The following is an 18,764-nucleotide window of genomic DNA, read 5'->3' on the forward strand; positions in this document are numbered from 1 at the left end:
GAGGAACATAGAGTGGGGACATGAATGGACATTTGGTGTTTATGGGGCAGTGTTTGAGATTTGCAATGGATGGAGGTGACCTACGGGTGCATTGACTGAAGAATGGAAGGGGGAACTGTGGTGTATACCTACAATAGAATATTGAGTGGCTGCAAGAAGGAATGAAGTCATGGGGCATGCAATTAGGTGAATGAAACTTGAGGACAGTATGTTGAATGAAATAAGCCAGAAACGAAAAGGTAAATATTACTATGTCTCACTAATATGGACTAACTATAATGTGCAAACTGAGAATTGAATTTGGGAGCATATGTTATTAGGTAAAGGCCTATAGTAAAGTTTTCTCTACTGTAAGCTCTTACAGCAGTCAAACCTATTCTGGAGTTCTAACTACTATTTCTAAATTCTGAATGCTGAGCTCTTTGTGTATAACCCAGTTGTTGCCTGGAACATCGAGTATTTGTTTGACACCAGGATCAAGGATGATATTGAATACATCAAGGATGATACTGACTACATTTTAAAACTTCAACTTCTATGTGAGACCAAAGAAAGAGCAGTTTATTTGGTGCAAAATTTATATTTTCAGAGCACACTATTTAATCTAACTTGTATGTTCAGCTTACTCGAACACCATGACATGGAACCTTGAATAGGAAGTAAGATTTTGTACAGGTTGGTGGGATGCCCTGATATATTCAAGAGTAATCTGGGCAGAAGATTAAAAAGTACTGGCAATGTTCCCTTGAAGGACAGGGGGAAAAGGTGGAAATATTAAACCTCCCCACCTGAGGGAGACTTGATATTCTTGCAAGCACTGGGGACTGCAAATTTAACAGGCCAGGCCCTTGATCTTGGGGTTTGCCCTTATGAAACTTATTCCTGCAAAGGAGAAGCCATGCTTACTTATGATTATGTCTAAAAGTCACCCCCAGAAAACCTCTTTTGATGCTCAGATGTGGCCTCTCTCTCTAAACAAACTCTACAGGTAAGCTCATTGCCCTCTTCCTTACATGAGACATGATTCCCAGGAGTGTAAATCTTCCTGGCAACATGGGACATGACTCCAGGGGGTGAGCCTGACCTTGACATCATGGAAAGGAGAAAGCCTTCTTGACCAAAAGGGGGAAGAGAAACGAAACAAAATAAGGTTTTGGTGGCTGAGAGATTTCAAATAGAGCCAAGAGGTTATTCTGGAGGTTATTCTTATGTAGTATATAAGCATCCTCTTTCAGTTTTTGGTGTACTAGAGAAGCTAGAGGCAGCACATGAAAATGTTGAATGAAATCCAATAAGAACTAATATCTTTCTGCTCTAACTCTTTCAAAAAACAGAAAAAAAAAAAAAAGAACACTAGCTGTCCTGGTTTGAAAGGGTTATGTACCCTAGAAAACCCATGTTTTAATCTCAATCTATCATGTGAAGGCAGCCATTTTTTAAAATCCCTATTCAGTACTATAGGTTGGAGACTTGATTACATTATCTCCACAGAGAGGTGTCTCGCCCAATTGTGGGTATTAACTTTTTTAGATGGAGATGTGACTTCACCCATTCCAGGTGGGTCTTTTTTTTCACATGGGCAAGCACCGGGAATCGAACCCGGGTCTCTGGCATGGCAGGCGAGAACTCTGCCTGCTGAGCCACCATGGCCCGCCTACCAGGTGGGTCTTGATTAGCTTACTGGAATCTTCTAAAAGGGGAAGAATTTTGGAGGGAGAGAGCCACGAGAACCGTGAGAGCTCATGCAGCCAGACCTATGGAGATGAAGAAGGAAAATGCCCCCAGGGGAGCTTCATGAAAGAAGAAGCCCAGAGAGAAAGCTAGCAGATGTCACCCTGTTTGCCATGTGCCTTTCTGGTTGAGAGAGAAACCCTGAACTTCATCAGCTTTTCTTGACTGAAGGTAACCTCTTGTTGGTGCCTTCATTTGGACATTTTTATAAACTTGCTTTAATTGGGATATTTTCATGGTCTTAGAACTATAAACTTGCAACTTATTAAATTCCCCTATTTAAAAGCCATTCCAAATCTGGTATATTGCATTCTGGCAACTAAGCAAACTAGAACACTATCTAACTCATTCTATGAAGCGAACATCACTCAAATACCAAAATCTGATAAAGATATTGCAAGAAAGGAAAACTACAGGCCAATCTTCCTTATGAATATCAATGTAAAAATTCTCAACAAAATACTTGTACATTGAATTCAACAGAAAAATAAAAGAGTTATATACCATCACCCTGAAAGTCAACACAAGAAAATCAATTAATGTAATACAACACATTAACAAATCAAATGGAAAAATCATATGATCATCCCCCTTGACACTAAAAAGGCATTCAACAAAATTCACTATCCTTTTCTGGCACATCAGAAGGCAAGAATCAAAGGAAATTTCTTCAATATGATAAAAAGCATACATAAAAAAACCCATAGCCAGTACTGTACTAAATGGTGAGAGATTAAAAGCCTTCCCCCTAAGATCAGGAACAAGACAAAGATGGCTACTGTCACAACTGCTATTCCACATTGTACTGGAAGTTTTAACTAGAGCAATTAAACAAGAAAAATAAATAAAAGACATCTAAATTAGAAAGGAAGAAGTAAACTCTCATTATTTGCAGATGACATAATCCTATATTTGGAAAATCCTGAGAAATCTACAACAAAACTACTTGAGCTAATAAATTCAGCAAAGTGGTGGGATACAAGACTAATGAACAAAAATCAGTACTGTTTCTATACACTAATAAAGCTAATAATGATCTAACTGAGGAGGCATTAAGAAAAAGTTTCATTCACAATAGCAACTAAAAGAATCATGTATCTAGGAATAAACTTAACCAAGGATGTAAAGGATCTGTACACAGAAAGCTACCCAACACTGATATAAGGAATTAAAAAAAAATTAAATATGTGGAAAGACATTCCATGCTCATGGTTAGGAAGGCTAAATGTTATTAAGATGTCAATTCTACCCAAATTGATTTACAGATTCAATGCAATAGCAATCAAAATTCCAGCAACTGACTTTACAGAGCTAGTTATCAAATTTATTTGGAAGGGAAAGGGGCCTTGAATAGCCAAAAACATCCTCAAGAAGAATGAAATGGGAGGACTTACACTTCCTGACTCTAAAGCTTATTATAAAGCCACAGTGTACAAAACAGCATGGTATTGGCACAAAAGTAGAAATATTGATCAATGGAATAAAGTTGAAAGTTCATGAATAGATGCTCAGACATATGGTCAATTTATTTTTGACAAGGTCACCAAATTCACTGATCTGGGACAGAATAGTCACTTCAATAAATGGGGCTGGCAGAACTTTAGATATGGATCTCCATATCTAAAGGAATGAAAGAGGACCCCTACCTCACACCCTATAAGAGATTAACTTAAAGTGAATCAAGACCTACATATAAGAGCCAGTACCATAAAGCTCCTAGAAGAAAATATAGGGAAACATCTCCAAGAGCTAGTGATAAGAGGTAGCTTCTTGGACCCTACCCAAAACACAAGCAATGAAAGAAAAAGAGAAAACAAATGGGAACTCCTCAAGGATGAACACTTCTGTGCTTCAAAGGGCTTTGTCAAAAAGGTGGAGAGACAACCAACTCAATGGTAGAGAATATTCAGAATCCATGTGTTTCAGCTGGTTAATGCTGCCAGAAATGTCATGTATGAGAAATGGGTTGAATTTTATAAAAAGAATTTATTAAGTTACAGGTTTATAGTTCTAAAGCCATAAAAATAACCAAACAAAGTCATCCAGATAAAGATATCTTGACTCAAGAAAGGCTGATGTCTGTCACATGGGAAGACATGTGGCTGGTGTCCACTGGTCCTTTTTCCCAGGTCCTTTTCGTCTAGCTTCTGATTCTGGTGGTTTCCTCTCTAGGCATCTGTGGGCTTTCACTTAACTCCTCTGAGGCAAAACTGTGGGTTCTGGCTTGCCTAGCATCTCATGGGTGGGCACTTTGCAATGTCTGCTGGGCTCTGCATCTACAAACGTCCATGTCTGTTGGCACACCAGAATCTACAAACTGTCTGTGACTCTGTTGGCTCTGGTTCCTGTCTAGATTCTGTCATCTCTCTCAGCTCCTGGCATGTCCCTAGGCTTTTGCATTCCCAAATATCTGTGCCTGTGTTTGCATCTCTGTTGATTCTGAAGCTTCTGCCAAAATGTCTCCCCTTCTAAAGGACTCCGGTAAACTAATCAAGATCCACCTTGAATGGGCAGAGTCACATCTCCATCTAATCGAAAGGCCACACCCACAATTGAGTGTGTCACATCTCCATGGAACTAATCTAATCAAAAGGTCACACTCATAATTGATAGGTCAATCTCCATGAAAACAATCAAATCAAAGGTCCTATCCTAAACAATAGGTCTGGCCCCACAAGACTGAATCAGGATTGAAAGAAAATGTTGTTTCTGAGGTAAATAATAGTTTCAAACTAGTACGCCATATATCTGATAAGGGATTGATCACCAGTATATATAAAGAAATCCTGCAACTCAACAACAAAAGGATAAGGAATTCTAACTATAAAATGGGCAAAAGATATGAGTAGATATTGTTCCAAAGAGGAAATACAAATGGCTATAAAGGACATGAAAAGATGTTCATCTTCATTATCAATTAGAAAATATAAATCAAAACCACAATGAGATACCATCTCACACCTATAAGATTAGCTGCTGTTAAACAGGAAACTACAAATGTCAGTGAGGATGTGGAGAAATTGGAACACTTACTCACTGTTGGTGGGAATGTAAAATGGTACAGCCACTGTGGAAGAGTTTACTGGTTCCTCAGAAAACTACATAATGAGTTGCCCTATGACACGGTAATTCCACCACTTGGTATAACCAGAAGATCTGAAAGCAGTGACACAAACAGACATTTGCACACTGATGTTCACAGCGACATTATTCACAATTGCCAAAAGACAGAAACAATTCAAGTATCCATCAACAGATAAATGGATGAACAAAATGTAGTATATACATATGATGGAATAGTATGTAGCAGTAAGAAGCAATGAGGTCCTGAAGCATGCAACAACATGGATAAACCTTGAAGACGTAATGCTGAGTGAAATAAGTCAGACACAAAAGCATAGACATGATATGATTTCACTAATATGACCCACCCAGAAAATTTAAGCAAAGAGTCTTAAAATGTAGACTATAGGGAACCAAGAGATAGACAGAAGCTAGAGAAGGGGAGTTACTACCTAAATATGTACAGAATTGTTAACAAGGTTGAACATAGATGTTTGGGAATGGATAGAGGGGACAGTAGCTCATTACTGGGATTATATGTAATAGTGCCATATTGAAGATGAAAATGATTGAAAGGGGTTGCTTAAAGACATGTAGGTCACTGATTAACACTATATAAGTAAGTTCTTGCATGAATAACTTCAAATGTGTGATACTATTACAAAATGTAAATAATAGAGTGGTATATGGAAAAATTACCTATTGTATGCTATGGATTATAGTTAACTGTAATCCCTTACTAGTACCACAGCTATACTAGAGGTAAATAACTGGTGGGGATGGGGTGTTTGGGGTTTACTTCTCTGTGAGTGTGTGTGTCTATCTGTTAATTTTGTCTTTGGAGCAATGAAAATTGTCTAAAATTGAGACTGATGATGATTGCACAAGTAAGTGAGGATACTGTAGACATTGATTGTATACTTTGGATAGTATATATATAGTGAATATATATCAATAAAATCTCCAGCTTTAAATAAATAAAGAAAAAAAAATAGAAAGATACAAGTGCTAGAGAAGAGTTGGAGAGAGAGGCATACTTATTCAATGTTGGCAGAGAAGTAAAATGGCGCAACCCCTCTGGATGATAGCATGGCAGATCCACAGAAGGTTAAATATAGGGTTATCATATGACCATGCAAACCAGATACTAGGAATAACACTCAGAAGAACTGAAATCAGGGATATCAATAGACATGTGCACACTGAGATTTATGGCAGCATTTTTCATGATTATCAAGGGATGGAGGTGTTTGAAGGGTCCACTTACTGATGAACATAATGGCAAACTTTGGTGTATACATACATTGGACTTTTGCGTGGCTACAGAAAGAAATGATGTTGTGAGGCTTGCCTTGAAGATACTATGTTGAGCCAAATAAACCAGAAACAAAAGGACAAATATTGTATTTCCTCATTTAGAAAATTCTAATAAGAAAATTAGGGCCTAGATTGTAAGCTCTTACAGCAGCCACATTTATTCCTGAGTTTTAAGTGTTATTTTCTAAATTCTGAGAGGCTGTGTTCTTTGTATGTAACCTGGTAGTTTCCTGGAACTTTGGGTACTTGTGTGTCACTTAAGACTCAGAGTTAGGGTTCTGCAGTTCTGAAACTTAGCATTACTCTATACAACAACTGTTAAAGAAGGTGAAAAAGAGATCAGACTTCGATTATAGATATGAATGAAGCTGATTTGGTTGGGACTAAGTAAATCAGAATACAGAGTAAAGGATGATTTTGTCTGTATTTTAAAACTTTAACTTCTGTTTGAGACCAAAGGACTCTAGAGATGTTTATTTTGTTCAAAATTTAAATTTTCAGTAGCACAATATCTAACTTCACATGTTTTGCAAATTTATTTAAACAATCTAATTACATGGAGCTTAGAATAGGGAATGAAGTCTTGCAGTTCTGTATCGCTTAATGTAATACCCTAATACATTCCAGAGTATTTTGTGCAGAAAATAGACAAAAAGTATTTTCAAAGTCCCTTGAGGGACTGGAGAATAAAGATGGAATTATTAAAGTTCCCCACATGGGAAACTCCTGATATTCTTTCAAACATTAGGGACTCCAAATTTAACAAGCCAAGACTTCAATCTTGAGGCTTGCCCTTATGAAACTTATTTCTGTAATGGCAAAGCTAAGCTTATTTATAATTCTGGCTAAAAGTTACCCCTAGAGAACCTCTTTTGTTGCTCAGATGTGGCTTCTCTCTATCTCTAAGTCACACCATGCTTATAAACTCATTACCCTTCCCCCTACATGGGATATAACTTCCAGGGGTTTAAGTCTCCTGGATAAGACTTCCAGGGGTTTAAGTCTCCCTGGACATGACTCCAGGGATGAACCTGGCCATGGCATCATGGGATTAAAAATGCTTTCTTGACCAAAAGAGAGGGGGGGCAGGCAGGAAATGAGACAAAATAAAGTTTCAGTGGCTAAAAGATTTCAAACGGAGTTGAGAGGTTGTTCTGGAGGTTATTCTTATGCAAGTTTCAGCCAGATATTGCAAATTGTCATAGTATGTCGAGCCCCAACCAACAGCACTCCTTAAAAGCCTAAAGAGTACTAAGGGCTCACATAAGACTCTATAAAAGTTTTATTAAGTAAGTTTGTTTTTTCAGAAACTTAAAGCCTCCAGATTGTTCCTATACCAGATAAGTCCCGAAACCCAGAGGTATCAGTCTCTCCAAGAACATTAACCAGTTGCATTCCCCTACTCCATAATGTCATCACCCATTTATGGCCTGAAGAAATGAGAAGTAAGGATTTAATAAATGGTTATAACTACTGAATAATAATATAGTTATTTCTTTTTGGTGTCCGATATATTAGAACAGCCAGAAGGAAATACCTGAAATTGTTGACCTTTTTAAATTATATGCTATACTATACTTTGAAATTTGCTCTATAACTACTTGTTAAACTGTACTTTGAAATCTCTCACTTTTCTGCATATATATGTTACATTTCATAATTAAAAATGTTAGGAAAAATACCTAAAAAATGACTGCAAGCTAAAACATTCAAAGTAATCTTAAAAATCAGGGTGGGCCATGGTGGCTCACTGGCAGAGTTCTTGCCTGCCATGCTGGAGACCTGGGTTCAATTTCCGGTGCCTGCCCATGTAAAAAAAAAAAAAAATTAATGGGGGCTTGCGCAGAACTGTTACTGCACCAACCATAGCCACCTTAGTGGAACTCTGTATCAAAGCCACGGTGCCCATTGTGGACTCGGCACCTGGAAGTCTCCTCCAGGTAAAGTCAAAGAGGCTGTGAAGGCAGCAACACCATTTGTTGGATTCTTGTTTGTTTGTTTGTTTTGTGGGAAGTGCATGGATGGAATCAAACCCTGGTCTCTGGCGTGGCAGGTGAGAATTCTGGCACTGAGCCACCACTGCACTGTCCACCATGTTCTTTTAATCCAGTCTTTGGGGGGAGACCTATTGTTGGGTGGGACCTTTTGACTAGACTGTTTCCATGGAGATGTGATCCCACCCACTTAAAGTGGGCCTTAATTAATTTACTACAGTCCTTATGAGAATGGACATAGAGAGCAGAGAGATAAAACCAAGACTTAGATGTTTGGAGATGTTAAGCTAAGAGATGAAATGCAGAATTAAGTAAGGAGACACAGATGAGTGAAAGCCACTGGAAATTTGAGCTGAGAGAGGTGTTTGAAAACAGAAGCCGGGAGAGAAGTACAGCAGACAGCAGACAATGTCATGTGCCTTCCCATGTGACAGAGAACCCCCTTGACAAGATCGGTCTTTCTTGAGTGAAGGTATCCTCTTTTTTGATGTCTTAATTTGGACTTATTCATGTTCTTAGAACTGTAAACATGGAACTTAATAAATTCCCTTTATAAAAGCCAAAAAGAAAAATCAACAGGAAAAATTATGATACTTCCACAACCTTTACAAATTTATGTCAAAACTTTAAAACTCTCTTACTGTTGATTATTAATGTACAGGGAAATTTAAAACATAGTAAAAGTAGTATTTATTTACTACACTGTAATCTAAAATTTGAAATACTGAGATAAAGCATTTTATTTCTTTGTAAAGAGTAGTTTGAACAGTTCTTATTTTCTTCTCCTTATCCTATAATTTTACTATACAAAGTGAGCATCTTGTCTGGGCCTTGGTGAGGTGTTGTGCTCCCCTCTAAGTTTGGATCAGCTTCCAATATTTCATTCTTTGCACTCTCAATGTTGTGAAATATCTCTGAGAGTCCTTTTAGTGCTAGGTTCTTTTTACCAGTATCACTTCCTTTGGGACACATTCATCCTGCTTGTTACAACCATTTTCCTTATCTGTGCCAATGAGTTTGTCTTCACTAAGTTTCACTGGCAGTGCCATAATTTCCATGGTCAGCTATTTCTTTTATAAATCTGTTTACTTTATTTTTTTGGGGGGTGGTGTGGGGTGGGGGGTGCATGGTCTAGGAATCGAACCTGGGTCTCCCTCATGGAAGGCGAGCATTCTATCACTGAACCACCCGTGCACCCCCTAAATCTGTTTACTTTAAATTAGAATTTCACTTCCAGCATCACCATTTTTTTCCCTCTGTACTTTCATATTTTTTGGACAATTCCCTTTTTGTATTACCCAGTTATGTAAAATGTCGTGAGAGCTGATCACTGGGAGACAGGGAGGTAACACAACTACATGCTTTGAAGCCAGTGTGTGAACTGAATAGCCCACGTGCGCTCAGTGTAAATACTCACATTTACCATACCATGGTAACCAACATCTTAACTGTATTGCTCGGGGACTGTTTTTACGTATCTAAAATGTGGTAGCTCAAATTCATGCATATTGGAACTATACAAAGCACATTCTACCTATATAAGTAAAGATATAATGGTTTTATTCCTTGATTTGGGGACTTAGCATATGGTATGTTCATTTTTTAAAAATTCATTGAGTACTACACATGTAACTTGCACACTTTTCCATATTTATGGTATTCTTCAATACTAGGCTTCCTTAAAAATCATTATAATTGAATTCATCACATTAACAGAACAAGGAGAAAAATCATATGCTTATGTTAAGAGATGAATATGTTAACAGATGTTATGTTAACAGATGAAAAAAAGGCATTTGATAAAATTCAATGCCCGTTCATAAAAAATAAAAAATTAACAAGTAAGAAAAGGAGGAAATCTTCTCCATCTACTAATGGCACTATAAAAAACTACTTAATAGAAACCTTTTGTTTTTTAGTTATAGAACATATTTCAGAGTTTGACATGGGTTACAATTCCACAATTTAAAATTTTTACTTCTAACTGCACTAAGATATTGGGGACTAAAAGAGAGATTTTAATGATTCAGCAATCATATTCATTTGTTAAACCCTACTTTCTCTGTATAACTCCACCATCACTTTTGATCTTTCTGTCCCTCTCTTTAGGGTGTTTGAGTTGTGGCCATTTTAACTTTTTCATAGTGGAAGGGTCTGTCACATATGGGGTGGGGATATGGAAATAGCTGACGTTCTGGAGAGCCTGGGCCCTCTAGGTTCCAGACTTATCTGGTCCAGGGACCCATCTGGAGGTTGTAGGTTTCTGGAAAGTTACACTAGTGCATGGAATCCTTGAGGAATCTTATATATTACCCTAGGTTTTCTTTAGGATTGGCTGGAATGGTCCTGACTGGGGCTTGGCAGGTTATGATAGGTAGCAATGTCTAACTGAAGCTTGCATAAGTACAACCTCCAGAGTAGCCTCTTGACTCTATTTGAACTCTCTCTGCCACTGATACTTCATTAGTTACACTTCTTTCCCCCCTTTTGGTCAGGATGGAATTGTTGATCCCATGGTGCCAGGGTTGGATTCATCCCTGGGAGTCATCGCCCACATTGCAAGCCCACCATCCACTTTCACCCCTGGATGTCATATCCCATGTCAGGGGAGGGCAATGATTTCACTTGCAGAGTTGGGCTTAGAGTGAGGTCACATCTGAGCAATAAAAGAGGTCCTTCAGAAGTAACTCTTAGGCATACGTATAGGTAGGCTACATTTCTCCAATACCTTCATAATCTTCACAAGAGAAAGCTTCAAGATACAGGGCATGGGTTATTGATTTGGGTGTCCTGAAAGTTTGACACAGTATCGGGATTTCCTGACAGTGAAGTTTAATAGCTTCATATTTTTTCTCCCAACCCTCAAGGAACTTTGCCAGAACTTTTTGATTATCTGCTTAATATACTCTAGGATATATCCAGGCATTACATTAGGCTATACAGGATTAAAGGACCTCTTCTTACTCTGGGCTCCCTGTGTTTCAATTGTTCAAATGAGATATACAGATAGACTGAGTTAGATTATGTGCTACAGAAAATTTCGGTTCCAGATTAAATAAACCTTTCTTCCTTTGGTCTCAAAGGGTGGTTCTAAGATATAGACATTGTCTTCCTTATCCTGTGTTCTGAATTACTTTAACCTCAGCCTGATTAGTTTCGCCCTTATCTCTAAATATCAGTATATATAAATATAGATAGCAGCCTTTCGAAATCCAGAAATAATTACCATTACAGACTAAATGTGTCTGTTTTAAAAACTTACAATCTAGGCCCATGTTTTCTTGTAAGCATTTTCTAAAGGAGACCATACCATTGCTGTTCATTTGTTTCTGGCTTATTTTGCCTCACCAAATGTCCCACACGTTCATTCACATCATTGCATGCCTCACAACTTTGTTCCTTTTTTGTAGCAGCACAACATTTGTTCATAAATATACACCATCATTCACCAATCTACTTCACAGTCAGAGCATCCTTCAGCCACCTGCATTCATCAGGGATCATGTATAGTGCCCAAAGTCCACAGTCCATTAAGAGTTTCCATTTTAGATAATTTCATTGTTTCCAAGAGAAAGAAAACCAATAAACACACTCTCACCAAATAGGAAATCTAAACCTCTTTCTCCAACATCTGTGTCTCCTCCAGTGTCTCAATTTGGTCATTAGGCTGGGCTGTGCCAGTCTCCATTGTGAAATGCTTAGTGAGCTTCTGTTGTTTTCACTGCATGTAAATATCTTGATTGATTTACTCTGGGAGTTGATTTCCTTCAGTAGGATGCAAGGTACAGGGTGGGGTACAACAGTGCAGTGATGCATTGCAGTGCGGGTGTAGGCTGAAGTTGGGGATGTTACACTGGTGCTTGTGAATGAGGACGCCCAGGGGCCAGGGAGGATGAAGTTGTGTGGATGCACAGGTCTGGGGGTGTAACCCTGGTGTGCACTGATTTGGGTGTGGACCCTTCGCGTGTATGCGCTGAGCTATGGCAGCGGGTTGGCATTATCTCTTCATGGGCTGGGGGTGGATGTGACCCAGCTGCACAGGTCAGCGCTTTCTCAGAGCTGGGAGGCGTGACTGAGAGCCGTATACATGCACCGGTCTAGGAGTGCCATAAGCTAACGCTCCCAGAGCTGAAAGACGTGATTGGGGGCATTGTGTATGTGCAAGTCTAGGAGTGCCATGGGCTGATGTTCCCAGAGCTAGGAAGTGTGACTGAGGGCCGTGCATATGCGCAGATCTAGGAGTGCTGTAAACTGATGTTCCCAGAGCTGAAAGACGTGATTGGGAGCTGTGTGCATGCGCGCATCTAGGAGGGCTGTAAACTGATGTGCAGAGCTCAGGGGGGCAGGGTGAGGCTGTGTGACACTATGGGTGGGGGCGTGGGTGCAACCCGGATATGGATGTTTGCGCCTACAGCCTTTATGCACTGGCGTCAACTTACAGGGAGCAAGGAAGAGGAGGTAGTGCTTGGGAGGGGTGCAAGAAAGGTGGGTTGGGCTGCACTTGGGGTGGGGCAGGGGTGCCTGGAGTGTGGAGAATGGGGGCAGATGAGGGGGTTCAGGGATGTTGGTTGTGTGGTGAGTCACAATCATGGGGCTGTGCTGATGAGGGTATCATGTTCAAGGAACATGGCTTAGCTTACTTCTAGTCCCTGTCTCCACGTCCATGCACTCCTGTGGGCTCTGCACTTTCATGTTAAGCTTCAGTTTTCTGCTTCTCAGTTCTTCAGCTTTTGGAACCAGGGCCACCCTATGTGGTGCAGAAGGCTCTCCCAGGTCAGGTGCACTCTTGAATCACCATCTCAATCGCCCTCCTGTCCCTTCTCTAACTTTTCTTTGGAGTAGAGCTGAAGTTGGTCTACCCCATTCAGTCATCTTCCTGGAACTTTCAATAGTAAACTTTGCTATCAACCTGATTTTAAGAATGCGACAAAGATTTCTTGCTAGCATCCCCTTTATTCAATATTATACCAGAGGTCTTAGCTCAGAAAAAGTACTGAATATTATTGAAAACTATTAAAGAATACTTAATTGATTAGAAGGATAGACTATTCTCATGAATTGAAAGATGCCAATTCACCTGAAATTGATTTGTAGGTTCATTGCAATTCCAATGAAAGCCACAGTAGGTTAGTTGGCTGTATAGTGTATGTATGTCTATATGTGTAAATGGACAAGCTGATTGGAAATGCAAAAGGATAAGGACAAATCAGAGTAATCTCAGAGAAGAAAAAAAATTGAGGAGCAATAGTCTCAACTCCTGGAACTTATTATTTAAAGTTAGAGTAATTAAGGCAGGGTGGTATCGGCATAAGAATAGACAAATAAGCCAATGGAACAGAAAAGAGTCTAGAAACAGACCCACAAATATGGTCACTTGATGACATGTTGACTCTACAGAGTAGTAAGGGAAAGGAATTTCTTTTTAATAAATGGTTCCTTGTCAACTGAATATTCATATAACAATGAACCTTGGCCCATGTGTAAAAATCAATCCTAGGGGTCGGCCACAGTGGCTCAGTGGGCAGAGTTCTCACCTGTCATGCCAGAGACCCAGGTTCAATTCCCAAAACATAAAAAACCAATCCCAGTATACTATTGTTCTAAACGTCAAAGATAAATGAGTAAACAATCTAGAATAAAATACAGCAGAATATCTTCATGAATTCAGAGTAGGATACTAAAAGATACTAAAAACACTAACAGATAGAAAAGATTGATGGGCTGTATAAATTTGGAACTTTTGTTCATCACCAGCATGATTAAGAATTAAAAAGGCAAATCATAGACTGCAGAAGATATTTGCAATGCATCTATCTGACAATGGACTTATATACAGATATAAATACTTCACCTTAATAAGAAAAAGACAATCTGAAAGATAAATGGGAAAAAGATGCTTCACAAAAGAGGGTATTCAAATGGCCAATAAACATGAAAAAATGACTCAAGCTTATTAGACCTCAGAAAAAGGTAAAACTAAAAGCATGATTAAATATCACTGTAAAACCAAAAGAATGACTAACATTAAAAATACTGGCATATACTAAGTGCTGGCAAAGTGTGGGACTACCTGGAATTTTCAGATATTGCTGGTAAGAAAGCACTGGAACAACCACTTTATAAAAACATTTGAACACTACTCATGAAGTTGAGCTTATACAAATCAATTTATCCAGAAATTCTACTCTAAGGTATATATCCTACAGAAACACATTTGTGTATCCACCAAATAACATACTAGCATATTCCTAGTGGCACCATTTGTAAGATTGCAGAACTGGAAATAACTAAAATTAGAATGGATAGATAAACAGTGATTTCTTCATAAAATGGAATAATATGCAACAATGGGAATTAGCAAACCATTACTTGTATGTAACTCACAAACAATGCTAGTAAAAGAAGTTACACATAAAAAAGTGCACACAATATGATTTCATTTACAAAATGTTCAAAATGGATCAATACCTATTGATAGTGATAGAAAGCTTAGAATCAGGATTTAATATGGCAGGAGATAGGAATGGAAAAGGCCTGAGATGGGCTTCTGATCATATTCTACTTTTTTACCTAAGTGCTAATTGAATGAGTGCGATCTCTTCTATTCTTGGGTAAAAATTTTACTCAAAAAAGAGAACCTATTAAATGAATATGTACTGACTCAGTAAGCATGGCATATTAGTGGTTGAAAAAAAGAGCTAATTTTAGATCATCAAATAAAATCTGATTTCATGGTAGTGAAGATGAAGAAGGCAAATTTGATAACCAAATTAAATCTATGGTGGTATTAACAATATTTACCTCTTTCAATTTTGATTTTTTTGGTCTATGAACGTTTTGGAGGATTTTTTGTTTTTAACAATTAGCACTAGTTACACTTATGGGTAAAAACTAACCAAGAGTGAAAAAACATGTAATTCTCTAGCTGTACATTTCACAAGTCCAAGGGCATCCTCTAGAGTTGTGCCCTGACATTGATAACTATTTGTAGCACCAAGTGGCTAAATTTTAGCTGCTCTAGTTTTAAGGCTGTCTAGGACAGCCTTAACAGCAGAAGGACATTTCACTTCGATGAGCAGATCCTTTATGATTAATCAGATGACTTTAATTAGCCTCACACAGCTTGTGCTCACAGGAGCAGACTTGGTACCATTCTCTGTGGAACTCTCACTGAGAAAATATGAAAACAGAAGTCTTCCTGCATCCTGAGAAGGGATGCATGGTATAGCCGAACATCAACTACATGTTAACATATTATTTTACTTAACAGAAAGCACAAAGAATAATTACCATTGGTTATATCTTAGGTGTAACACTAAATAAGCTTATACTCAATGAGTAAGACCACTCAGTAAGAACAACCCTAACTTATTTCTGTCAATTTTACTACCAAACATCCTTTCCGATAAGCATCCTTTCTTCAACAAATTTATATAATTAAAACTAAAATTTTAGTTTTAATATATATCTGATATATTATTGCTCTAGTTTGCTAGCTGCCAGAATGCAATATACCAGAAACAGAATGGCTTTTAAAAAGGGGAATTAAATAAATTGCTAGTTTATAGTTTTAAGGCCGAGAAAATGTCTCAATTAAAACAGTGTATAGAAATGTCCAATCAAAGGCATCCAGGGAAAGATACCTTGGTTCAAGAAGGCTGATGTAGTTCAGGGTTTCTCTCTCAAGTGGAAAGGCACATGGTGAACACAGTCAGGGTTCCTCTCTCATCTGGAAAGGCACATGGAAAACACAGCACCATCTGTTAGCTTCTTCTCCTGGCTTCCTGTTTCATGAAGCTCCACAGGAGGTGTTTTCCTTCTTCATCTCCAAAGCGCTGGCTGATGAACTCTCTGCTTTGTGGTGCTGCAGCATTCTCTGTTCTCTCTGAATCTCCCATTCTCCAGAATGTTTCCTCTTTTATAGGACTCCCGTAAACCAATCAAGACCCACCTAATTCAGTTTAACAACCACTCTTGATTGAATCACATCTCCAGGGAGATGATCTGATTACAGCTTCAAACATACAGTGTTGAATAGGAATTATTCTGCCTTTATGAAATGGGATTTAGATTAAAACACGGCTTTTCTAGGGGACATACATCCTTCCAAACCATCACAATTATTATGGGAAAGGAGAGAATGTCGAATCTATGAACCATACTTGAAAATAATAGGAGCATTTAAAACATTTTTTATTATACCTACTTACTATGTCTACCTCTAAACAGATCATTGTGGGGAAAAACTGCTCTAGAAAGTAAAGATGTTTCCAAGTAAAAATTGAAAACATGCCCAAGATATGAAAAACAGAAGTTGTGTATGCATGTGTTCATGTGTATACACACTGGCTAAAAATAAAGAGAATTCGATTTCACCTCATAGGAGAAATGGAGGGCAAAATTTAGCTTGCCTTCCTTTTTCTTTTTAAAGACTTATAATAAATGAAGAAAGTATTCAAATCTATGCCTAGATTTAAAACAAAAACAAAAGGTAAGGACTTGGAAATTTAGCTCAGCTTCATGGGCTTAAGAAAAATTAAAGGGATATATTAAATAACAATTTAACATCATAGTAAGTAGTTCATAGTATTCTGGTTATTTTGGTCTCATTAAGATTGGAACCAGAGAAAACAAACTTAAATTGTAAGAACCACTCTGAATGATAAAAGCCTGCAATAGCATCTGCTAAATAGATCCTTTAAATTCAGATAGAATAGATGGGTTCCCAAAGGCATTTCCTGAACAAGAGATCTTTAGGGGCTGCAGAGGCAGCATGCCCTCTGGATAAGATGGGGTACTTCACCCCACACTCTTCCAAAATGACTTTCATATCTGTTAACATTAACCTTCACTGTGAGGAAACAAATATTTAAAATACAAGAGTGCTGTAAATGCATGGATGAAGAAAAACATATGGTTATAAATGTAGTATAAAGGGAACAAGTGAACATTGAATATTTTAAAATGATTTTACCTTTCACATTATACACACGCATTTATTCACATGCACATGCATATTTTCTATGTTTATAAGGATGACGCTCATTATTACTTTTTTGTGTGTGCTGTATAGTGGGGTCATATTTCATTATTTTTCCATGTGAGTATCCTGTCATTGCAGCACCATTTGTTGAATTTTTGCTTGTTTGCTTTTTTGTTTTTTGGGAAGTGCACGGTCAGGGAATCGAACCTGGGTCTCCCACATGACAGGCAAGAATTCTAGCACTGACCTACTCTTGCACCCCCCTCATTACTACTTTAACTATGTGGACCACAAAACTCAACAACATATACCTAAGTGGAGATTTGTTCAAAGATGTTAAAATATGAATTAAAACAGCCAGACATTTTTTAGGGTTTCTTATATGATTCCAAAACATGCTGCTAGCAGAATGAAGGCATGGGAAAATGGATTAGAACACTCGTACAGGGCAACTTCTGAAATATCAAAGTTATTTATTTCATTTTATTTAAAGTGAGGTTCAGCTTTGATTATATTACACAGAAATTTTTCTGGTTAGGGAGAAAGGTGCAGATGCACAACAAAACCAAAGTAAATCAGTTGCCCTCCATTTTCTGAAGACTAAACTTCCCCTTTTTGTGGCTCAGACAAAATCGAGATTCTTCTAACCAGAAACTTAGCCTCATCCTTCATGGAAATGAGCAAAAATAGGTTAGCTTTGCTAATAGAAATCACAGCCCTTTTGTTCAATGACTGCCAAGAATATTTTTCTCTCTTAAGAAAAGCCTAAAGTATAATTGCACTGGAGGTGAAATGCAGTGCCACCAACTTGTGCTAATTTGTTGTACTTCTCAAATCAGCAGAAAACTCACTGTCTAATTTTCTCTTTCTCTAGAAGACAAACAGATCTCCTACAGTGTTCCAGGTGACATGCATGTTATATCGAACTATGAAGGCTGAAGACATAAGGATACTAAGTACAAATCACCAATGTTTTCATTTGACTAAATTAAAAATTTTTGCACTCTAACACAATCAAGGAAAAATGTATTCCTTAACTTGCTATACAATACAATCACAAAGGTTACAGATGAAACTCTACCTACATTGAGCTTCAAATTGAAAGAAATATAATTAAGTGAAAGCATTCAATACTTTTTTTATACCCTAACAAATCTCTCAGCTTTTGATGGTTAAACTTTTTTTTTGCAAATAACCTTCTCTCTTATTTAATTAATGAGGTTCATTTCCCCATCACTCAACTTATAAAAATACCATTAAGCATTTCTGGCTCTTCCCCACCCAGTCCTCTACTTAAATAGGTTTAGATTTGTTTTATCATGAGTGGGAACCACAGAGATGATAGAGCATAAACCCTTTATTTTAAAAATGTAAAAAAATTAAGGTTTACAGTGGTGAAGTGACATCACATTATGTTGGAGAGATGGGCCTAGAACACAAGTCTCTTGATTTCCCTTCAGGTTCTTTCCACCATTCCCTATTGGAAGGTGATAAAACCAAGCAATAAAGCACATAAGACAGACTTCACAATGAAAAATATATTCTACATTTTTTGCTAGGTTTTTTTGCTTGTTATTACCTTTGAGGAAATGATCCAAGTCAGTATCATTTTCTTCTTCTTTTCCTTTGATTTTCAAACACTTTGTCTGCTGTACAAGTCTGGGCAGAGAACAGAA

The 18,764-nt window shown here is 37.9% G+C and overlaps 1 protein-coding gene across 20 annotated transcripts in view; it reads right to left on the bottom strand.

Annotated features, from left to right (window-relative positions):
• L3MBTL4 (L3MBTL histone methyl-lysine binding protein 4) overlaps positions 1 to 18,764 on the bottom strand; it is a 497,842-nt gene that overhangs the window by 136,468 nt on the left and 342,610 nt on the right. For all 20 annotated transcript variants that reach the window (XR_013165276.1, XM_077135929.1, XM_077135928.1 and 17 more), the window contains one exon: positions 18,668 to 18,747. Coding sequence is in view for 19 of the 20 variants with exons in the window: in XM_077135929.1 (XP_076992044.1) it covers positions 18,668 to 18,747 (80 nt within the window). In the remaining variant the exon portion in view is untranslated. The remainder of the gene's footprint in view (positions 1 to 18,667; positions 18,748 to 18,764) is intronic.

This window comes from Tamandua tetradactyla, chromosome 18 (genome assembly GCF_023851605.1).
Source record: "Tamandua tetradactyla isolate mTamTet1 chromosome 18, mTamTet1.pri, whole genome shotgun sequence".
Lineage (NCBI taxonomy): Eukaryota > Metazoa > Chordata > Mammalia > Pilosa > Myrmecophagidae > Tamandua > Tamandua tetradactyla.